This window comes from Morone saxatilis, unplaced genomic scaffold (genome assembly GCF_004916995.1).
Source record: "Morone saxatilis isolate NCDOM2014 unplaced genomic scaffold, NCSU_SB_2.0 Contig19, whole genome shotgun sequence".
Classification (NCBI taxonomy): Eukaryota; Metazoa; Chordata; class Actinopteri; family Moronidae; genus Morone; species Morone saxatilis.
Genome location: NW_023339751.1, coordinates 22,058,606 through 22,075,521, shown reverse-complemented (window position 1 = coordinate 22,075,521; position 16,916 = coordinate 22,058,606). Strand labels below are relative to the sequence as shown.

Genomic DNA, 16,916 nt, shown 5'->3' with positions numbered 1-16,916 from the left:
GTTTATTAGCCGTTTACCTTCAGCTGGGTATTGAAAGCATCTATTTCCAGCAGTTTGGCCCTCGTTTCTCTCTCCACAGCATCTAGCTGCTCTCTGAGCTGCTGCCTGCTGGTCTCCTTCTGTTCCACAGCCTTCTGCAGGGACGACAGACTATCACCTAAATACACAAACACAGACAGCGTGAGATCAGGTTAGTGCTTTCAGGTTAGGTTCATATAATAAAGAGTTCAGTTTTGTGAGGAGTAGGTGCATCAAAACACTTGATGAAATCCAATCCATATGCTATTCATTATTGCTTCTCTGGAGGTCAGACATGTAGTACGATAACTTGCACCATCCTAAACCATGATGCAAGTGCATCCATAAATCTAATCAAGAATGCTAACATAATGGCAAGAATATGCATATGCCATGTGACGTATTCATTTAAGTGTGTTTAGTTTACAAAGTACTCACGATGCAGACTGTTCTGTTGAACCTGTTTCAGCTGGTCGTTGAGACTCTGTTTATCAGGGATTAGCCTCCCCAACCACTGCTGGGAGTCCTGCAGACAATAACAGAAACAATGACCACATATTCATGAGTCATTGCGTTTAATTTCCATTTTTTTCCATGCGAGTTTAATAAAAATCTGATTATCACTGATGATTGCAGAAATGAATGTGACACCAGTCTGTCTGAATCCTTTGTGTTTATTTGCTGATGGTTTAATTTGTTTTGCGTACCTGCAGCTGCTGTTGCAGCAGAGTGATTTCAGCAATGCGTGTTTCTCTGGTCTGATTGGTCTGCTCCACCTCTCTCCGCTGAGCTGACAGACGAAACCGAACATCCTTCAGTTTGCCCTCCAACTGGGTCTTCTTATCATTCTAGAGATTGGGAAAGAGAGATGCAAAGGAGTATTATTATCACATATCTGTTGCTGTACAAAGTATTAAGTTACAGGGAGTGTTAGTTGACTGCTGTTTTGTTGCTTCCTGTTTGTATTAGTTGATCGCTTTTGGTTTGTCTTTGAAGGATCTTTCAAGTTCACCATTGTCACACAAACCCATGCTCCATCTGTCAATCAGAGGAGCATCTCTCTACCACACAGTGACTTTGTTAATACTGGTGCTCAGATCGTCAACTTAACAGTCAGCTTGGTTAGCTCACAGAGGTTAACTTGGTTAGCTCACAGAGGTTAGCTTGGTTAGCTCACAGAGGTTAGCTTGGTTAGCTCACAGAGGCCTTGTCTTTATTGTAGAAGATAGCAGTGCTGTTGCCAGGTGACATCCTGAGCTTGTGCCTCCCTTTGCATTTCACCAGCAGCTTATAGCAATCTGCTTTGACTGTAAGGTCATATTCAGACCAAATCAGGCAATTAGCCGCAGGCTGGTGTGACAGTGTGGGTGTGTCTATTTGTGCTTTGGAATATAACCGATGTGGAACAATTAGAAAGAGTTTCACTTATGATTCACTGGCTTTCTCACTACTGGCACTCCCTCTCCTCATTCACTTGATGTCGCTAATAATTGCAATGTATTATGACTCGTCAGATTTCAGAAATGTGACTTTGATTGACAAGTACTATATCCTGTCTCCTCTGTGTATACAGCATGTTTGATTATGTGACTAAGTGTGTGTATATGTTTGATTACCAGAGCCTCCAGTTCAAACTCCAGGGTCTTCTTTCTGGCTTTGAGCAACACTATACTCTCCTGCTCCCGGTTTCTTTGAGTCAAAAGCTCTTGGCGACGTTGACGCTCCCACTCCAGCTGACGCTGGCGCTCTAATTCACGCTTAGCAGCCTGGAAGAGACAAAACACACACACAAGTTACACTTATTATCACAATGAAACAACAGCTCAGAACTACACATGATTGGATATCACATTACATATAAAGAAAAATTACACACTTCATTATACACAACAAGCCATCTGCTGTAAGTGTGTAAATTGGGCTCTTTACTGTAAGAGTTAAGATCTAAAGGAGGAGGTGGTGAGTAGTGAAAGGCCGCTAAGTTTGCCTGCAGTAGATGTAATTACAAGTCTGCAGCAGTTAAACGTCAGCTCAACCATAACTCAACAATTAAAATGCAGATAGCTGGTAATCATTTTTTCTCCTTCATACCTCTCTCCTCTCTATCTCTTTGCGTCTCTCCTCTTCTCTCTGCCTCTCCAGCTCTCTCTGTTTCTCCAGTTGTTTTTCTAGTTCGTGCTGTCGTCTCCTCTCCTGCTCCATACGCTCACGCTCCTGAAACACGAGCATACAAAACTGAACAGGCAAAACAAACAAGTTTATTATTTGTTCTGGGTCACCCAAACACATTTTCCTTTCCTCCAAGATTCAAATCTTACTTATCTTGACACATTTTACAGACATAGGATATTGTGGCTGTTACAGTGAAAGGATAGTGGCTATTATAAATGCAAATATTTTACAGCCTTATATACAAGCCATAAACCATGACTAATCCAAATTCTGAAAGCACTTAGTGTACTACTACTGAATATAGCTAATATAGTCTACCTTCCTCTCCTGTTCCTCTCTCTCCAGCGTAGCCAGCCTCTCCTGCTCTTTCCTCTGCTGCTCCTGCAGTGCTTGACGTCTCTTCTCCAACTCCAGGTTTCCTCGCTCAAAGTTTTCCCTCTTCTTATCCTCAAACGTCACTGTGGTGATACAAAGGGAGTTAATATAAACACTATGATTAAAATTGAAAAAGAAAAGATGCGATATGTAGAAAAAAAAGGCGAACATGCCACCTTGTTTCTGGCTTTGCTTAAGCACTAAGAAGACATACATATACTGTACATGGCTTGACTGCTGGATTGAAAAGTGGAGTGCTGTCTGCATTAAGAGGATTAAGTTTCTTTTAAATCAAAAATCACAGTGAAGTCTTAAAGAGAACATAGATAAGGGCAGTTCTAGCCCCAGTTTGACCAGTAGTATGATGTCATGTGCAGGACCAATCACCTGGTAGCTTTTTTTCCTGACTGCTCTCCGTCTCCTCCTCGGCCTCCTCCGGGACGCTCTTCTGGTCTGACTGAACACTGTCACTTCGCACACGCCTTTAAGACACATACACACACCATGAAAACAATACAAATTATCAATATAAACTGTCAGTATTGTCACTAGACAATGTTTTATTACTTGCGATAATGTTCACAATTTATAATATAAACAGTAATGGATAAGAAATTGTTTGTATATATCATGTTTATTTGTAAAACATGAAAAAACAACATCAGCTGCCGTTAAAATGAATGTAGGTAAGTGTTTATGGCAACTATTGCCTGACTACACAAATCGAACATACTGCTGTCAGCTAGTCTGTTAATGAGGTATTTAGTTACAGTATTTACCTGAAAGTGGGTGGGAGGTAATCTGGTGGTAACACAGGGGGTAGCGGTAACCCTGACATAGCCATATCTATGAGGTGCATGGCTAAGATAAACTCCTCAGCTGTCAACTTTCCATCCTGGTCGATATCTGATAGACTCCTAAAGGGAAAAAAGGATGGACAAATTTCGTATTTTAAGGACTAATGCCTTCTTAGTATGCAACAAATGGTTGAATTTGAATGTACTGACCATATTGTGGCCAGCTGACCCTGAGGAAGACTGGACTGCATCAGGATAGTGCGAGCCTGGGGACCTGGAACACGGACACACATCGAAGGTAGAGAAAGAAAAAAACACACATTTACAGCTGTGGTAAAAAGGACATTTTTATCACAACTAACAACATGTTTGTGTATGTGTGAGTACCTGTGAGGTGTCCACTCATCATCTTGTCATGGGAGTTGAACAGCTGTCTGTACTTCAGCCTGGAGGACTGAGGAACGGCCCAATCAGAGGGGGGCTGAACACTGGGAACAGAGTAAAGTGACTTAAATAAATAGACATAGTGTAAGATGTACGCTCCTAACCTCCTTGAGTGGTTTAAGTGCACAGCCTACGTTTATATTAACTTACAAAGAGGCAAAAAGACCCATTCAGTAAGAGAAACAACAGCAAACAGCTTGTCACAATATTAGTGGAAACTATAAAAAAAGATGTGAAAATCTTTTACAAAACATTTTCTCATTTTCGTAGGTTAGGCAAATTGGAGCAAACATTTCTGAATATGTGGCCTACCTAGCAGTGTCCACGGACGCCCCCTTCTGCAACTTGGTACTGGAACGATTAAACGATGAAGACTTGTTGACAGAGGGAGCTGAGAGAGACATGAAACAATGACCCGAGTACAATTTAGTCTGTGGGTGTGACATACTTTGCTTCTTCACTCATCTGCATGCAGAATACACACTTTGTCAAGCATTTCATTTCATGACATTTCGTCAAATTCTCTTACAGTGCGATCATAAATTCAAAGTCAACAAAGCTGCTATACCTGGCTCACAGCTAGATTTGTCACCTCTTCTGTAAAGTTCTAACTTCACTACAAAACAGTGACCTGCTACTCAGATGAGTACAATCTTCATACAGACATAAAAATGTAAATATGAATAAGTATATTATGTGTAAACAGAAGCTTAGAACACCCACAATTCCTACAGACGCAACATAAACATTGCAACACACCACCTTCCCCTGTGTTACAGTGGGTTACCTGGGTGGGAGAAGCCTGAGATAGGCTGCATCATGCCTGTGGGAGGAGCCCCGTTGGCGATGGGCTGAGGGAGGGGAGGCGGGGCAGACGAGACGAGCGGAGGAGACACTCCGACAGGGAGGGGTGGCAGGGGGAGCGGAGGCACGGCCGAAAGAGGAGCTGCGATGGGAGGAATGGGGGGCATGCCTAGAGAACAGATATACAGACAGATGATTAGACATGTGTTTGTCAATAGCCACACGGCGCATTAAAGAGAGAGACCAGAGAGAAGTACTATCAATATGTCTCTAGGGCTGAATAGGACATGATATATTCATACTAGTAAATGGGGTGTGAGAGCCAAAGTGCAAGTTGAAGGAGAAGAACATTATGACTCTATACTGTGTTTGCATTCTAACTTTATTGATCAGCCTTGAATGTGCAATAGGCTGAAAGAGCGTGAGCAAACATTTCCTAAACGACCTTTGGAAAAGACATCATCCTTATCAAATACACATAAACAGTGTTTTACTAGTACAGTTTTATCACTGACTTTTTCAGACCCAACAAGACAGTAAGAAACCCGTTGTCATGTCAACCGACAGCAAAAGATTACATCTATGTTATTGAATCAAACGACAGTGTTTCCTGTAGAAACTTCTCAGCAGTGAACGAGAGAGCACAACCAGTGCAGAAGACAAATGGAATTAAAATGATCATTGCCATTGTTTAGTCTTACAATAATCAATAAGAACTTAAACGGCTGTTAGAAAAACAAAGCAGGTTTACAGAATGCCAGCCGCCATAAACACAAGGATTCAAGCTTATTTTATTATCATTTACCACATTGGTTCTCAATCTATGGTACAAGCTGCCTCTAGCAGTACATCGGGGGAATCTCTGAAATATATTTTGTCTATCAGATCAATTTAAAAACGTGGATACGTACAGTTACAAGCTAAAACGTAATGGCAAGATAGTAAGGAGGGGTAAAATGAATGGTTCAAAAACTATTAGGAAGAGAAATGTGGATCTGAAATCTGGTTCTTGAACCGGTTCTGTTCAGGATTCAACAACTGTCACCAATAAATAATCTCACTGTGAATAAATCTGCCTCTTGTCTTAACTACCTCTTTACTAACCTCTTAACTTTCCGTAGCTGAATAGGGTCGGCCTACACTACTGTATTTCAACATCAGTCATATTTATTCATAATATTTTCTAAAGGTAGTAAAAGGTTTTTGAAACACTGACCTAAAAAAACTATTTCACACACATTACACTGTTTTTTTTTTGTTTTGTTTTGCCTGTCTTACCGAAGCCGGTCTGTGGGGGTAAAGGCAGTGGGGGTTGTTTCATACTGGGAGGAAGCGCGGGGGGCAAAGGGTGACCCTGGAGTTTCAGTTTGATGAGTTTCATGGCGATGGAGAACTCGTGGATGTCCATACGACCATCACCGTTCATATCAGCCAGAGCCCTTAAAAGGTGAAAAGGGTTAAAACAATGACGCAATGCTAGAAGAAGAATTGGTTTGAATAGACTTTAATACCAAACAGAGTGCAACTTCATCATCATAAACTGGTTGTCACTTCCTGGCTATGTGACTCACCAGATTTGGGCCAGGATGGGGGCGGGCAGTCCTGATTGAAGGAAGAAGTTCCTGGCTTGGTCGCCTTGACAGACAAACAGAAACAGGATGTAAGATTGAAGGAGGGATCCAAAACAAAAGGCCACTTTGAGTTTTAACAGCATGAATTCAAATGTTCGATGCTCTTACTGGGCTGCTGAATTCCAATAATAGATTTGTCAAATGACTGATTGAAAATACTGAATTTGCCAGGCACACTGAGATTTGAAGTTGAACTGTAACATTAAATTGAACATACATCAGAGAACTGAGGACATTTATTGACACTGCCCTTGCTCATGTCCTCATCTCACCTCACCCGCCGCACACTATAAGGGTGTGTATTGTGCGTAGATATGAGACAGAGAGACTGTTACCTGTGATGTAACCCCCGGCAGTCGGAGAGAGGCTGTGAAACTGCTGATCATGTTTGGCTCTCTCATCCACTGAGATTAGAAACACATCTGGACCTAACCCACAAAACAAACGCACACATAGTTACAGAGTTAAAAGCCAAACCTGAGGGCCAAGACACAGACAGTGGGAGAAAGGGAGGTATGAGAAGAATGTGTTAGTCATGAGTTTCAGTTCCTGTAAGAAGATTCCTACTAATTGTGTCAACTCAGAAACTGATGAACAAAGATAATAAGGATGAATGGATGAGGGACTGACAGGTGACTGTTGGCAAGACAGTCTATGACTAATAACATGACAATTATCCTAACTGTAACAATCTAAAAATTTGTTTTGGCAATAAGGTGATCCTACGAAACCAGAGCCGGTAACTCAAGTCAGCTTTATTAGTCAGTGTCAGTGGCCTTACTCAATAGCTTCTTCTTCATTGTACTTTAAATTAAATTAGATTCCACATCAGCGTTAGTCAGAAAGTAGCCAATCAGAGCACTGGTTCTCTTTAGTTTCAACTGTCAACTCCTTCCTGTACCATTTACTGGCAATTTTAGTCAATTGTGCTGACTCATTGTTTTATGCAAGAACAGTTAGTGCTGACAGAAACATTATCTCCTTGTATTCCCCTTGTTCATGACTGTTGGAAAAAAAAGCTTATTCAGTTGTCTTTACATATGTAGCCTGCATCTTTCGGCCACAAAACGCAGAAAAAGCACATAAAAAGCTATTAGTAATGAGCTTTTTATTGTAATTTATATTTTGTGGACACAGTAACTGTCCAAACAGTAATTTTGTCTAAACCTGTTCAATAGTGCCTCCATTCACAGTGCTTATAGCTGAACAGGGACATTTCCTCTATTATGTACCACTGATAAACAATGATTCGAGTGGCTGGTCCTTATTCAGCACAGAAGCAAGTATGTAATATGTTCTTACAAATCCGTACAGTCTGACAAATCTCACACTGTGTGCTTTTTAAACAGTTGGAGTCAGTCTGCCTTTGTCTCTGTCGGTCTTTCTGCTTCCAGTCTCCCTTCAAAAGCACTGACCACCGATTTCATTGTGGAAAGTGTTATTTTGATAGTTCTCATAAAATTAGACATTTTGTAATATTTTGGTAACCTGATTAGGGATTTTACAGCATTATACTTTTAATGCTGCACGTTTGCAGCTCTGTCTTGTTGTAATGTGACTTCACTCTGCCTCTCTCCTGAAATAATTCAATGTACTTGACAATTAAATTGATAAATAATCTTGGGGGGGATTCTAAGACATGGATGTAAAACTGGTCATGGATAATGAAAGTGGATTAATGAAAGCTGTGGCTCGTCCTCTGATGCACTGATGGAATATTATGATGGGTTAATGGGCAACGTGCTGCCATCTTGGCACTCACAAGACTCTCTTTGATAGCAGTCACACACACACATACTGACCTGTGAATGTGGTGGGGAACTGTGCCATGGTTCACTCAGTCTTCTGCACTACACAACACCTGAAACAACACATTTAGAAAAACAGATGAAGTGTTTATCAGTCTCGTCCCACCTCAATGAGTATTCAACTGCTCAATAATGCAGGAGCATAACAAATTATTTAGTAATGTAACCACCACAAAACTGCTTTCATAGTGAAGAGGCTGGCTTTTGTCACCGAGCTCAGCAATCCAACTAACAGCACAATGAAAGGACCAAATCATGTCCGGGCACCTGCCAAAGGTGCTGATACAGCTGACAAACTGAGTGAGGGGAAAGATTTCCTGCAGTTCATTTTCCACTCTGCTGTCCTTCAATGCTGAAGTTGTGGCTTTGTATTTGGTCTCCAGCCCAGTGAGCCATTATGCTCCCTGTGTCTTAAAGACTTACAAAAACACAAAGCACATAAACACAGTAGTTCTCCTCAAGGGAGCTGGCAAGTTTATAAATCCCACATTTCAGATTAGTCTAAACTAAATATGCTTAAGAACTCTGCATCAATCTGCTGTTCAGACTAGTGCCAGTCCACAGGGAGGGGGGGCCATGTCAGCCATGCTTATGCATGTCACCAGGGCAGCAAACCTTTATTTATGCAGGGCCGGCTGCCTGAGCATACTTGCTTCACACTCACATTCCCACTTGGGAGCTGACCACAGTGAACACCAGTTTTCTACTGTTGGCCTGTAAAAAGCTCCACTGGAGTCTTTTTACAGTCAGTGTTTTTTCTTTCAGCGATGCAAAGTGGAAAGTCACTAACTAAAAGACATTGAAGAAACAGTGAGTTAGTGTTTTTAAGATGATGGGTTTGACTGAACACATTCAAAAATGATACAAAACATAGTCCAAATTGAGCTGCAATCATTAAAAAAACTGATTATTAATGACTTTTGACGGAGTTTACTCTTGTGATTGACAATATTATAGTGTGACAGAAAAATACAAAATCGGAATATTTTACATTACATTTTTTAATGAATTCTTCTAGATGTTCAAAACATTGTGTTCAAGGTTTATGTCTGAATTATGTGTTTAAATCTCTTTGAAATACATTAAATAAAGCAGTGCCTACACCCTCACCCGTGTGTGTGTGTGTGTCATACCTCTGGCCCAGTAGAGGTATGTTAATCAGATCCAGACCTGCCTCCCTCCCCTGTATCCCTGTGGCCAGCAGACAACCCATAATAATAATCTGACACACATTGCAACAGACAAGGACCTAATGAGGGTGTGTGTGTGTATGTGTGTGTTGGGTGGTTGGGTTGCTGAGTTTCCCCCCCACTGTTTCGTGTTACAGAAATCTGCTTTCTTACTATAGGGATTGGAAGGGAGAAACCCCGTTAAAGGGTCAGTTCGCCTTAATCACGTGGTTTGTGGTATCTTGGCATGGAGTGTCAGCCTCTTTGATGACATTCAAAGATATTCTCTTCTGAGACTTCTGCCACCAGCACAACATGATGGAGGGGGGTTGGAATTTAGTCCATAGTGCTCAAATCATCAAAAATACTCAACTCCAAAGTCTCTGTCCAGAAACAGTCACTCAGACACTGCTGTGGACATTTTCACTCAGACAATTTGTTCAGGAGAAAATTGTCCTTGGCCTTGAAGGGTGTGTGTGTGTGTGTCATTATCATTAGAGCGGGAGGACAAAGTAACCAGCGTAACTAGGTCAGACGAACAAAGCCCACCCTGCACAAACACACACTGAGACACACTTCCACGGCTGCCACTGAGAAGCTACTGAAGCAGTTGAGCAACTACAGTAGACTGTCGGCCAGCTCTAAACAAGGGACAAGAGCCATCAAACTGCTGCTCAACTATGTGAAACTTTTCTTCATTAAAGCTAATTCTGTCCCATTTTACTCCACCACCAATACAGCAGAGAATACAGTCTGAAGTGACAACAGAAAGAAAGCTTACACTGGTTTAAGCATTAAGGCTTATATTGTGCATGTATTCTTGACCAGAATGAACACAAGGAGTTCATCTGCAGCAGAGAGCACAGTGTTATCCTTAGGTGAAGTTACAGGAAGTGGAAAAGACTTACTTCTACTTCTCATGCTGCCAGAATCGGTCAGATGTCGGGCCAAAACTCCGTCCAGCAAAATAAGCTGCTTGTGAATCAAAGTGACTTTTGTTTACTAGAGGCAGTTTACCACAATACCTCAGAGCAAAGCAAACAAAGTGCAAGAAGGCTCACGTCCTTTGTTGCGAACCAGAGTTGGCCGGTGGTCCCTGTGTTCACCATGACGTTAGTCTGACCCTGTCTCGATGCAGCTGCAGGACTCAGAATGGGCATCAAGCTCTCATAGTACAAACATTACTTCAGGTCCTTTCATTTGCTGCTCATTGTCACATGTTTTAATCATGCAAATATCTGTGTGATCTGACAGAAAAGTCTGAACAGTATAAATGAGCAGCAAACTTCATTTAAACTTCAATAAAAAGTCAACTTCCTGTGTACAGTTAAAGTTGTCCGCCGCAGCCACCGTGCATGTGCATGTCCTTTGTCATCAGTGTGTATTAGTGGTCTGGTGCTCTGTCCTTTCTGTTTCCATGTGTTGCATTTGTGGGATTAGTCTGTATAATTAGAGCATTGGGACGTAACTGGAGTGTTGGTCTGTTATCAAGGCTTGTGGCAGATGCCAGTTTAAGCCCCTCACAGACACACACACACTCTCTAAAGGCAGCTTCATAACATGATAGAGATTAGGGTTCAGTCTCTCTTCTCTCTGTCCCTCCCCCCTATTTTTCTTCTGATGCCCTCCAACATCTCTTTCCCTTCTTCCATAAATTAATATTGAATGTCTGCAAACTTCTTAATCTAGGAGGTACTAATGTGGGGTAGGGTGTGGGTACGGGGAAAGTGCAATGACCATTCAATTGTCTATAAGGCTGTATCAAAACACCGTGTAATTGAGATTTATAAATATTACAAGAGAAGTTTGTCAAAGTCTTATATCATATCTTCTGCTATACTACTACAATAAATAACTAGCACCACTTTTTTCGGTGCTAGAGGTAGGGAAAAAACTGGTTGAATGCCACATACCTCAAAGCAAGAGAAATACTGTTTATAGGGCCCTTTGGTGCAAACAGCAGTAAACGTGCCCGCCGCTCTTCTTTTTTCGCGGATTATTTCCTCATTATTGCTTCACGGAAGACCATGAGAAACACAGTCGGTTTTGTCCTAGAATAGAAATGATAGGCCAACAGGTGCTAGTCTCGACGTTCTTTCCTGGTATTCGCTTCATCGAACCCCCCAATAGAGGTTTCAGCGGACATCAGTCCGTTTCTCAAAGTGGTGACGATGAACATTTTAAAGCTGAAGTAAAGTGAATTGGGATCAATTATTCTTTATAAGTGGAGCCTATTTTATCGTGGTTTCAGTCTCTTCATCCATTGATTGTCCCAGTTTTGCTTTTACATAGGAAATTTTTGGACGCTCTTCTATTTAAATAAGCCTATGTCCAGGTGCCCTAACTGTTACGTTCAATATGAATATATACATTTTGTGTGAGCAGGTTAGCTTAGGAATTTAAACACAAACGCAAGCATTAATTGGCAGAAATGCACGAGACGTCCAAATAGCTGTTCGTTTAGTCCTGTGTGATTGAAAACCCTCAACCTCAACTCACCTGATCGCCCATTGTGTATCAGTAAGAAGTGGAGCAGAAATGAGAGTCAATATCAATTAGTTTATGACAGAAACTGATTAGTGACTGATTAGAGCGTAGAATCTAAATGCCACCGATTACTTCCACGTAAAGAAAAAAAAGGTTGAGTTTTATTCACATTGTGACTGGTAAACGTCTGAAGGGCGTATACATTCTTTTTTCTATCATTTAGACTATTGATTGATTGCAAAATATATCAAGGATTTACCTGATAATAGAAATGGACCCTAATTCTTTTAGGGAATGGATTTTTTGTTGATCTCAACTTGTGCGGGTGGCAGGAATGACTGACTGGGACTTCTGGCCTGTAGCTATGTTGATCTTCTTTTTTTTGTTTTGTTGTTTTATTCGCTTCTTTTGTGTCTTCCCGCTCGTTGCGGCTAGTTCTCCTCCTCTTACCATGATGTGAGATGCAAGAGCTTGAGCAGCACTCATTGAGCGGGGCGTGGAGCAATTGGTATTTGCATGCTATTGTGTGCCAGTGACGAGAATAATAATAGCACTGATTATCGGTGAATGCCAGCTTAAATTTTGCGATACCGATGGACGATATATCATGGTTTCCTGGTGGATGGTTTACAATGACGCGTTGGTATTATAACTGCGCCTCTTCACATCAGCAACTCACTCTTATGTACCCACCACACCACCACCCACACACAGCATTGCATTAACACTTCACACACACACACACGGCACACAGCACACACACACACCACACACACCATTGCATCTAACACCACACCCTCTGTCCAACACAACACTCCAGAGTCTCTCCTTTCATCACACAGCCTCTGACTCTGCCCGAAGCTCTGCGTCTCTCTCTCCACACACAATTCTATAATCACAACGATGTAGTGGGAGAGGGGACAGGACACACACCACCCCCACCCACTCCGCACGCACACACACACAGGATTACTAATGCAGTCTCTCCATCAGCTCCTCTTGCATGGCTCCCATCCCTCCCTCGGGCTCCACAGCTAGCTGCTGTTAGCACTGTCACTATGTAAAAACTGATAGCAGGAGCAAAGAGCCTTGGATGGTAGGACGCTCGACTGAAGCGCGGCACCGGGACATTTTAGGGTCACAAAGTCATCTTCTTGCTCAAAGACAATATGAGTGCAGCTTGTTGTTTAACCTTGAACAGGTCTGCAGTAGTAGCTTCCATTCATGACACACGTTATCAAAATAAAATGAAAGTAAAGGGTGAAGGCAGGCGTCAGGAGGTTAGCGCTGGTTCTTGAGGGGAGATCCTTAAACAATCAACACAAAATAAAAGAGGGATTAACTGCATAATGTGGGAATACTGCAGCGCCTTTATATGTGTGCCGTGAACTAACAGGTGGACTGACAGTTGATCTATTAAGGGAAAATAAGTGAAAACACGTGTGAGCCGGCTGAGTAGGGGCTTTACAGTCCTGTCAGCCATGTGACCCTTACATTACATTACCAAATGGTATTCCTGGTCAGAACGGTATGACTGGCTTTATACAAAGAGTTCCGGTTTATGGTTTGGCTACAAAATGTCAATGTGTGATAGATTAAGAACAAAATCTACCACACGGGCTGGCTTCCTGATCCAACAGGCTGGTTTAAGCCTGTTTGAAATATTGCAACACTTTTCTTGTTGCTGATGGATAATATGATGTATTCTGGCCTTTGAAGCAGTTGGGCATTGTTGCATGTTGAATGCGGCCCCGGCATGTGTTGGAACAAACTGCGTTATGTGTTTCTGATTTATAGCTTCAAGAACACAATTGGTGTTATTTCCCACTTGTATGAAACCTACAAACATTGGCGAATGCGTACCTAGATCAATTTAAGCAATGCCGGCTCAAAAAACTATCTGAAGTGACATTCAGACGCAGAGGGTTACGCACCTATACAACCCTTCATATAGTTCAGGCAGTTTTGTACAGCAACAGAAGCTGATGAGGCTGCTAGGCACAGCAAGGCCAGGTGTAACATACTGCCCTCCACTCCAGCAAACATCCAGAGTAACGGTAACGCCCCCACACATACCAGCTGTGAATTATTCTCTCTCTTAGTCTGCATTACAGAGACAGTGTATGATAATGAGGCCGCTGACAGACTTCCAAACTACAGATTTCACAGAAACGTTACTCTGCAATACGTTGACCGGTCTTGGCGTGAGAGCAGTGTTAGGTTTCTTTTTCATTACTGGTTGTAAAAAGAAAAGTAAAGCATGCCTGCCGCATGGTTTAAGAGACCAGACTTGCAGATGTCTTGTTCTGTCTGATCCACAATCCAAAGATAGATTAGTTTATTCTGATATCAAACACAGAGTAGTAAATCACAGTACATCTTCATATTTGAGGTCCTTTAATCATTGAACAGTTGTCATTTTGGATTTAGAAAACTGTAACACTTAATGAACAGTGTCCTCTCTAACTCTTTACAAACACACAATGGGTAACTTAAGGAACGCTTCATTTTGCCACTCTCCTGCAAGACAGCTGTTATTATTGTGGGTGTGCTGTCTGCAGGAGGCGCTCATTAAAAGCAGGCACAGCATGCAAATGTGCATTTGTACCTTAGAAGCAATAACTTGGAGCTTTCAAAGTACACGAATCATTGTTGATGTGAACAGACATTAGTGCTGGATCAAAGGAATCACTGAGCATTTTAAACAAGACTCAGCAACGAATGCACTTTACCTCACTAGCCCTGGTGTTTTCATCTGCAATGCTCCCACCTTTAACAGGACCTGTCAGCATCCACGTTACCATGGGAACCAGCAGTCGTTAACGCCAGGTCAATCAAAACGCTGAAGTTACACATCCCCCCTAACGCAGGACGAGAGCGTTCACAGTAACAGGAAAGCTCTGTGTGTCAACTCACTCTCACTTCCTGCACTGTTGTCTGCCTGGGCTCGCTCCCCCTAAAGCATTTAAAGATCTCAGACGTATAACGGGGTAACGTTACCCAGAGGGCTGTAATCTGTGGACTGTTACATGGGCAGCTGTGAGCAACATCAGGATTAATGTTCGCCAGCGCTGCTGAGGAAACCTCCACCCTGTGCTCGCTGTCAGCCCCAGCACTGTCGACAACCATGTTTAAATCGCCTTCCTCTCTGCCGACCCGGCGAGCAGCGAGGCTCCGGTTAACCACGGACAGCACCATCAATGTTCCCGTCAGGTCACAGTCCGGCAGGGCAGATGCACTGATTTAACATTAGCACACTGGCTAGCTGTTAGTAGCCGCTGGATTGCATCGTCTTCCAGTTCCATGTCGCCCTGGTCTTGTTACACAGACACACATTAAACCCTCCCCGGGCTGCTTCATATGACAGCTAGAGGCTGACGTTAGGAAGCTACAGCGGTCGAAATGAACCAACAAGGCGCGCTAACGTAACGTAACCTAGCTGTATATGAATGCAGCTAGCCAGCAGGCTAACCAGTGAGGAGCTAACGTCGGCTCGTCAGCCCGCTCAGGGACATTCTTTCACAGCACACACACTACACTCTGCCCTTACCTCATAGTTCAGTCTCCATCGGCAAATACTGCATAAAGTAGCTCGTTGAGTATTTGTGTGACCATATAATGTGGTATCTTCTCCCAGAATGTGGTGTTTTATCACCAAGCCCTTTCCGGCGATTCTCCTGTGGTTCTGAAATCCCGACCGACTGAGGGACAGCTGGAAAATGGGGTAACGTCTCTGACCTATCGCGAGATTAGAGAGTAACGCTATGGACAATGACGCCACCTCGCGAGAACCTGCAGCCCTCTGCTCGTGTGGATCGACGCTGTGAAGTGAAAAGGATTAGTTGCGCTCCTGTCGGCTGCCGTTTATCAGGAAAACAAGAAACTGCTGGGTTCGTTCAAATATATCTAACAACAACAAGAATAACGTGCTTGTCTGTTAGAATGGGAAAAGAAAAAGTAACAATTTGGCAATTTAAAGAGGGAAAATAACAGATTTATATCAGTATTCTGAGAATAACCTTTCTCTGGAGGAATTTATACCAGAATTATGAGGATCAGGACAGAGAGACTGAGGCTGAGAAAGTGCACAATGCAAGACACGTGACAGATAAATAAAATTACATAAAACAGAGTGATATAATCCACCGCAGTGAACATTAGGGTTTCGACACAACAGCAGACAGATGGCAGTGAATAGGCCTTCACAAACAAGTTAAAACCTACTTAGAAAATAACGCCATTGCACTAATTAGACAAACAGGGAAAGCTCTGAAATAAACACCTAATTTAAGACTTTACTTGTGTCTTGATTGATTGATTGATTGCTAATATAATAATGTTAATATGTTTTTAAATTCTGGGAGAGAGTTAATGTTTAAACCGGACCTTCCCTCTCTTCACATGTCAGTCTGCCCATAAATGACTTTGTGAAGGGTTATTTGCTCAAGTAGTGTGGCACTTTAAAGGTGGCCATCCATGACGTCCACTAGAGGGCGCCGTTGCGACACCATTAATAGCACAAGCACAAATTGTAAACCCAGAAGAAGAAGAGGTCAGCTGACCCAGGCTAGTCACTTTAGCAGCAGAGTTGGTTGTTTTACCAGAGAGAAGGAAGCGGATATATGAAAGGGGTTTAATATCTTGTCTTCCTGTAGCTTCCTCTCTGCATTCACTGAAGGATGAAAGGTTTGTACTGCCGAGCCGGTGGGACTGATGCTGAGCCCAAGTTCGTTATCCAGGAAACGGTGAGTTTGATCTGGTTCTTTCAGGGTCTGACTGCAGGTGGATGCTGCTGCTGCTGGCTGACTGTCATTACAAACCATCAGTATGATGTCCCCACCTGCAGACATCACTGCTGTACACTGAGGGTAGCACAGAGGAGGGTTATCCAGCATCTTAACACAACACAACTTCAAAACCCACATCTGAGCCTACCACATTGGGGATCTGAAAAAGAATTAGCATGGGTTACATTAGTAATGTATAGATTGTCATTTTCCAGGAAATCTTGATCACATCAGTCACTAATTGGTATAATAATATAGTAAGTGTAATAGGACAGGAAAGTGCTAATTGCCACAATATATGCCTTACTGTCTTTGTGTCTGTCTGTTTATTAAGACTGTTCCAGTCATCTAAAGAGTGTGTGTGTGTGTGTGTGTGTGTGTGTGTGTGTTTGACTGTTAGTTAGGATGCAAAATGTTTTAAAGC

The 16,916-nt window shown here is 42.4% G+C and overlaps 2 protein-coding genes across 2 annotated transcripts in view; one reads left to right on the top strand and one right to left on the bottom strand.

Annotated features, from left to right (window-relative positions):
- itsn1 (intersectin 1 (SH3 domain protein)) overlaps positions 1 to 15,424 on the bottom strand; it is a gene marked incomplete in the record, with an annotated part of 41,571 nt that extends 26,147 nt beyond the window's left edge. Inside the window, 17 exon segments of the mRNA XM_035663105.1 lie at positions 18 to 157; positions 457 to 544; positions 726 to 866; positions 1,635 to 1,784; positions 2,110 to 2,232; positions 2,509 to 2,648; positions 2,953 to 3,047; positions 3,345 to 3,482; positions 3,573 to 3,636; positions 3,750 to 3,850; positions 4,119 to 4,197; positions 4,594 to 4,779; positions 5,889 to 6,049; positions 6,182 to 6,245; positions 6,577 to 6,669; positions 8,044 to 8,102; positions 15,256 to 15,424. Of these exon segments, the coding sequence (XP_035518998.1) occupies positions 18 to 157; positions 457 to 544; positions 726 to 866; positions 1,635 to 1,784; positions 2,110 to 2,232; positions 2,509 to 2,648; positions 2,953 to 3,047; positions 3,345 to 3,482; positions 3,573 to 3,636; positions 3,750 to 3,850; positions 4,119 to 4,197; positions 4,594 to 4,779; positions 5,889 to 6,049; positions 6,182 to 6,245; positions 6,577 to 6,669; positions 8,044 to 8,071 (1,791 nt within the window).
- Positions 15,425 to 16,255: 831 nt separating this feature from the next.
- The window catches only part of cryzl1 (crystallin, zeta (quinone reductase)-like 1), a 6,213-nt gene continuing 5,552 nt past the window's right edge, over positions 16,256 to 16,916 (top strand). The window contains exon 1 of the mRNA XM_035663856.1: positions 16,256 to 16,672. Within this exon, the coding sequence (XP_035519749.1) occupies positions 16,385 to 16,672 (288 nt within the window). The 5' untranslated portion in view covers positions 16,256 to 16,384. The remainder of the gene's footprint in view (positions 16,673 to 16,916) is intronic.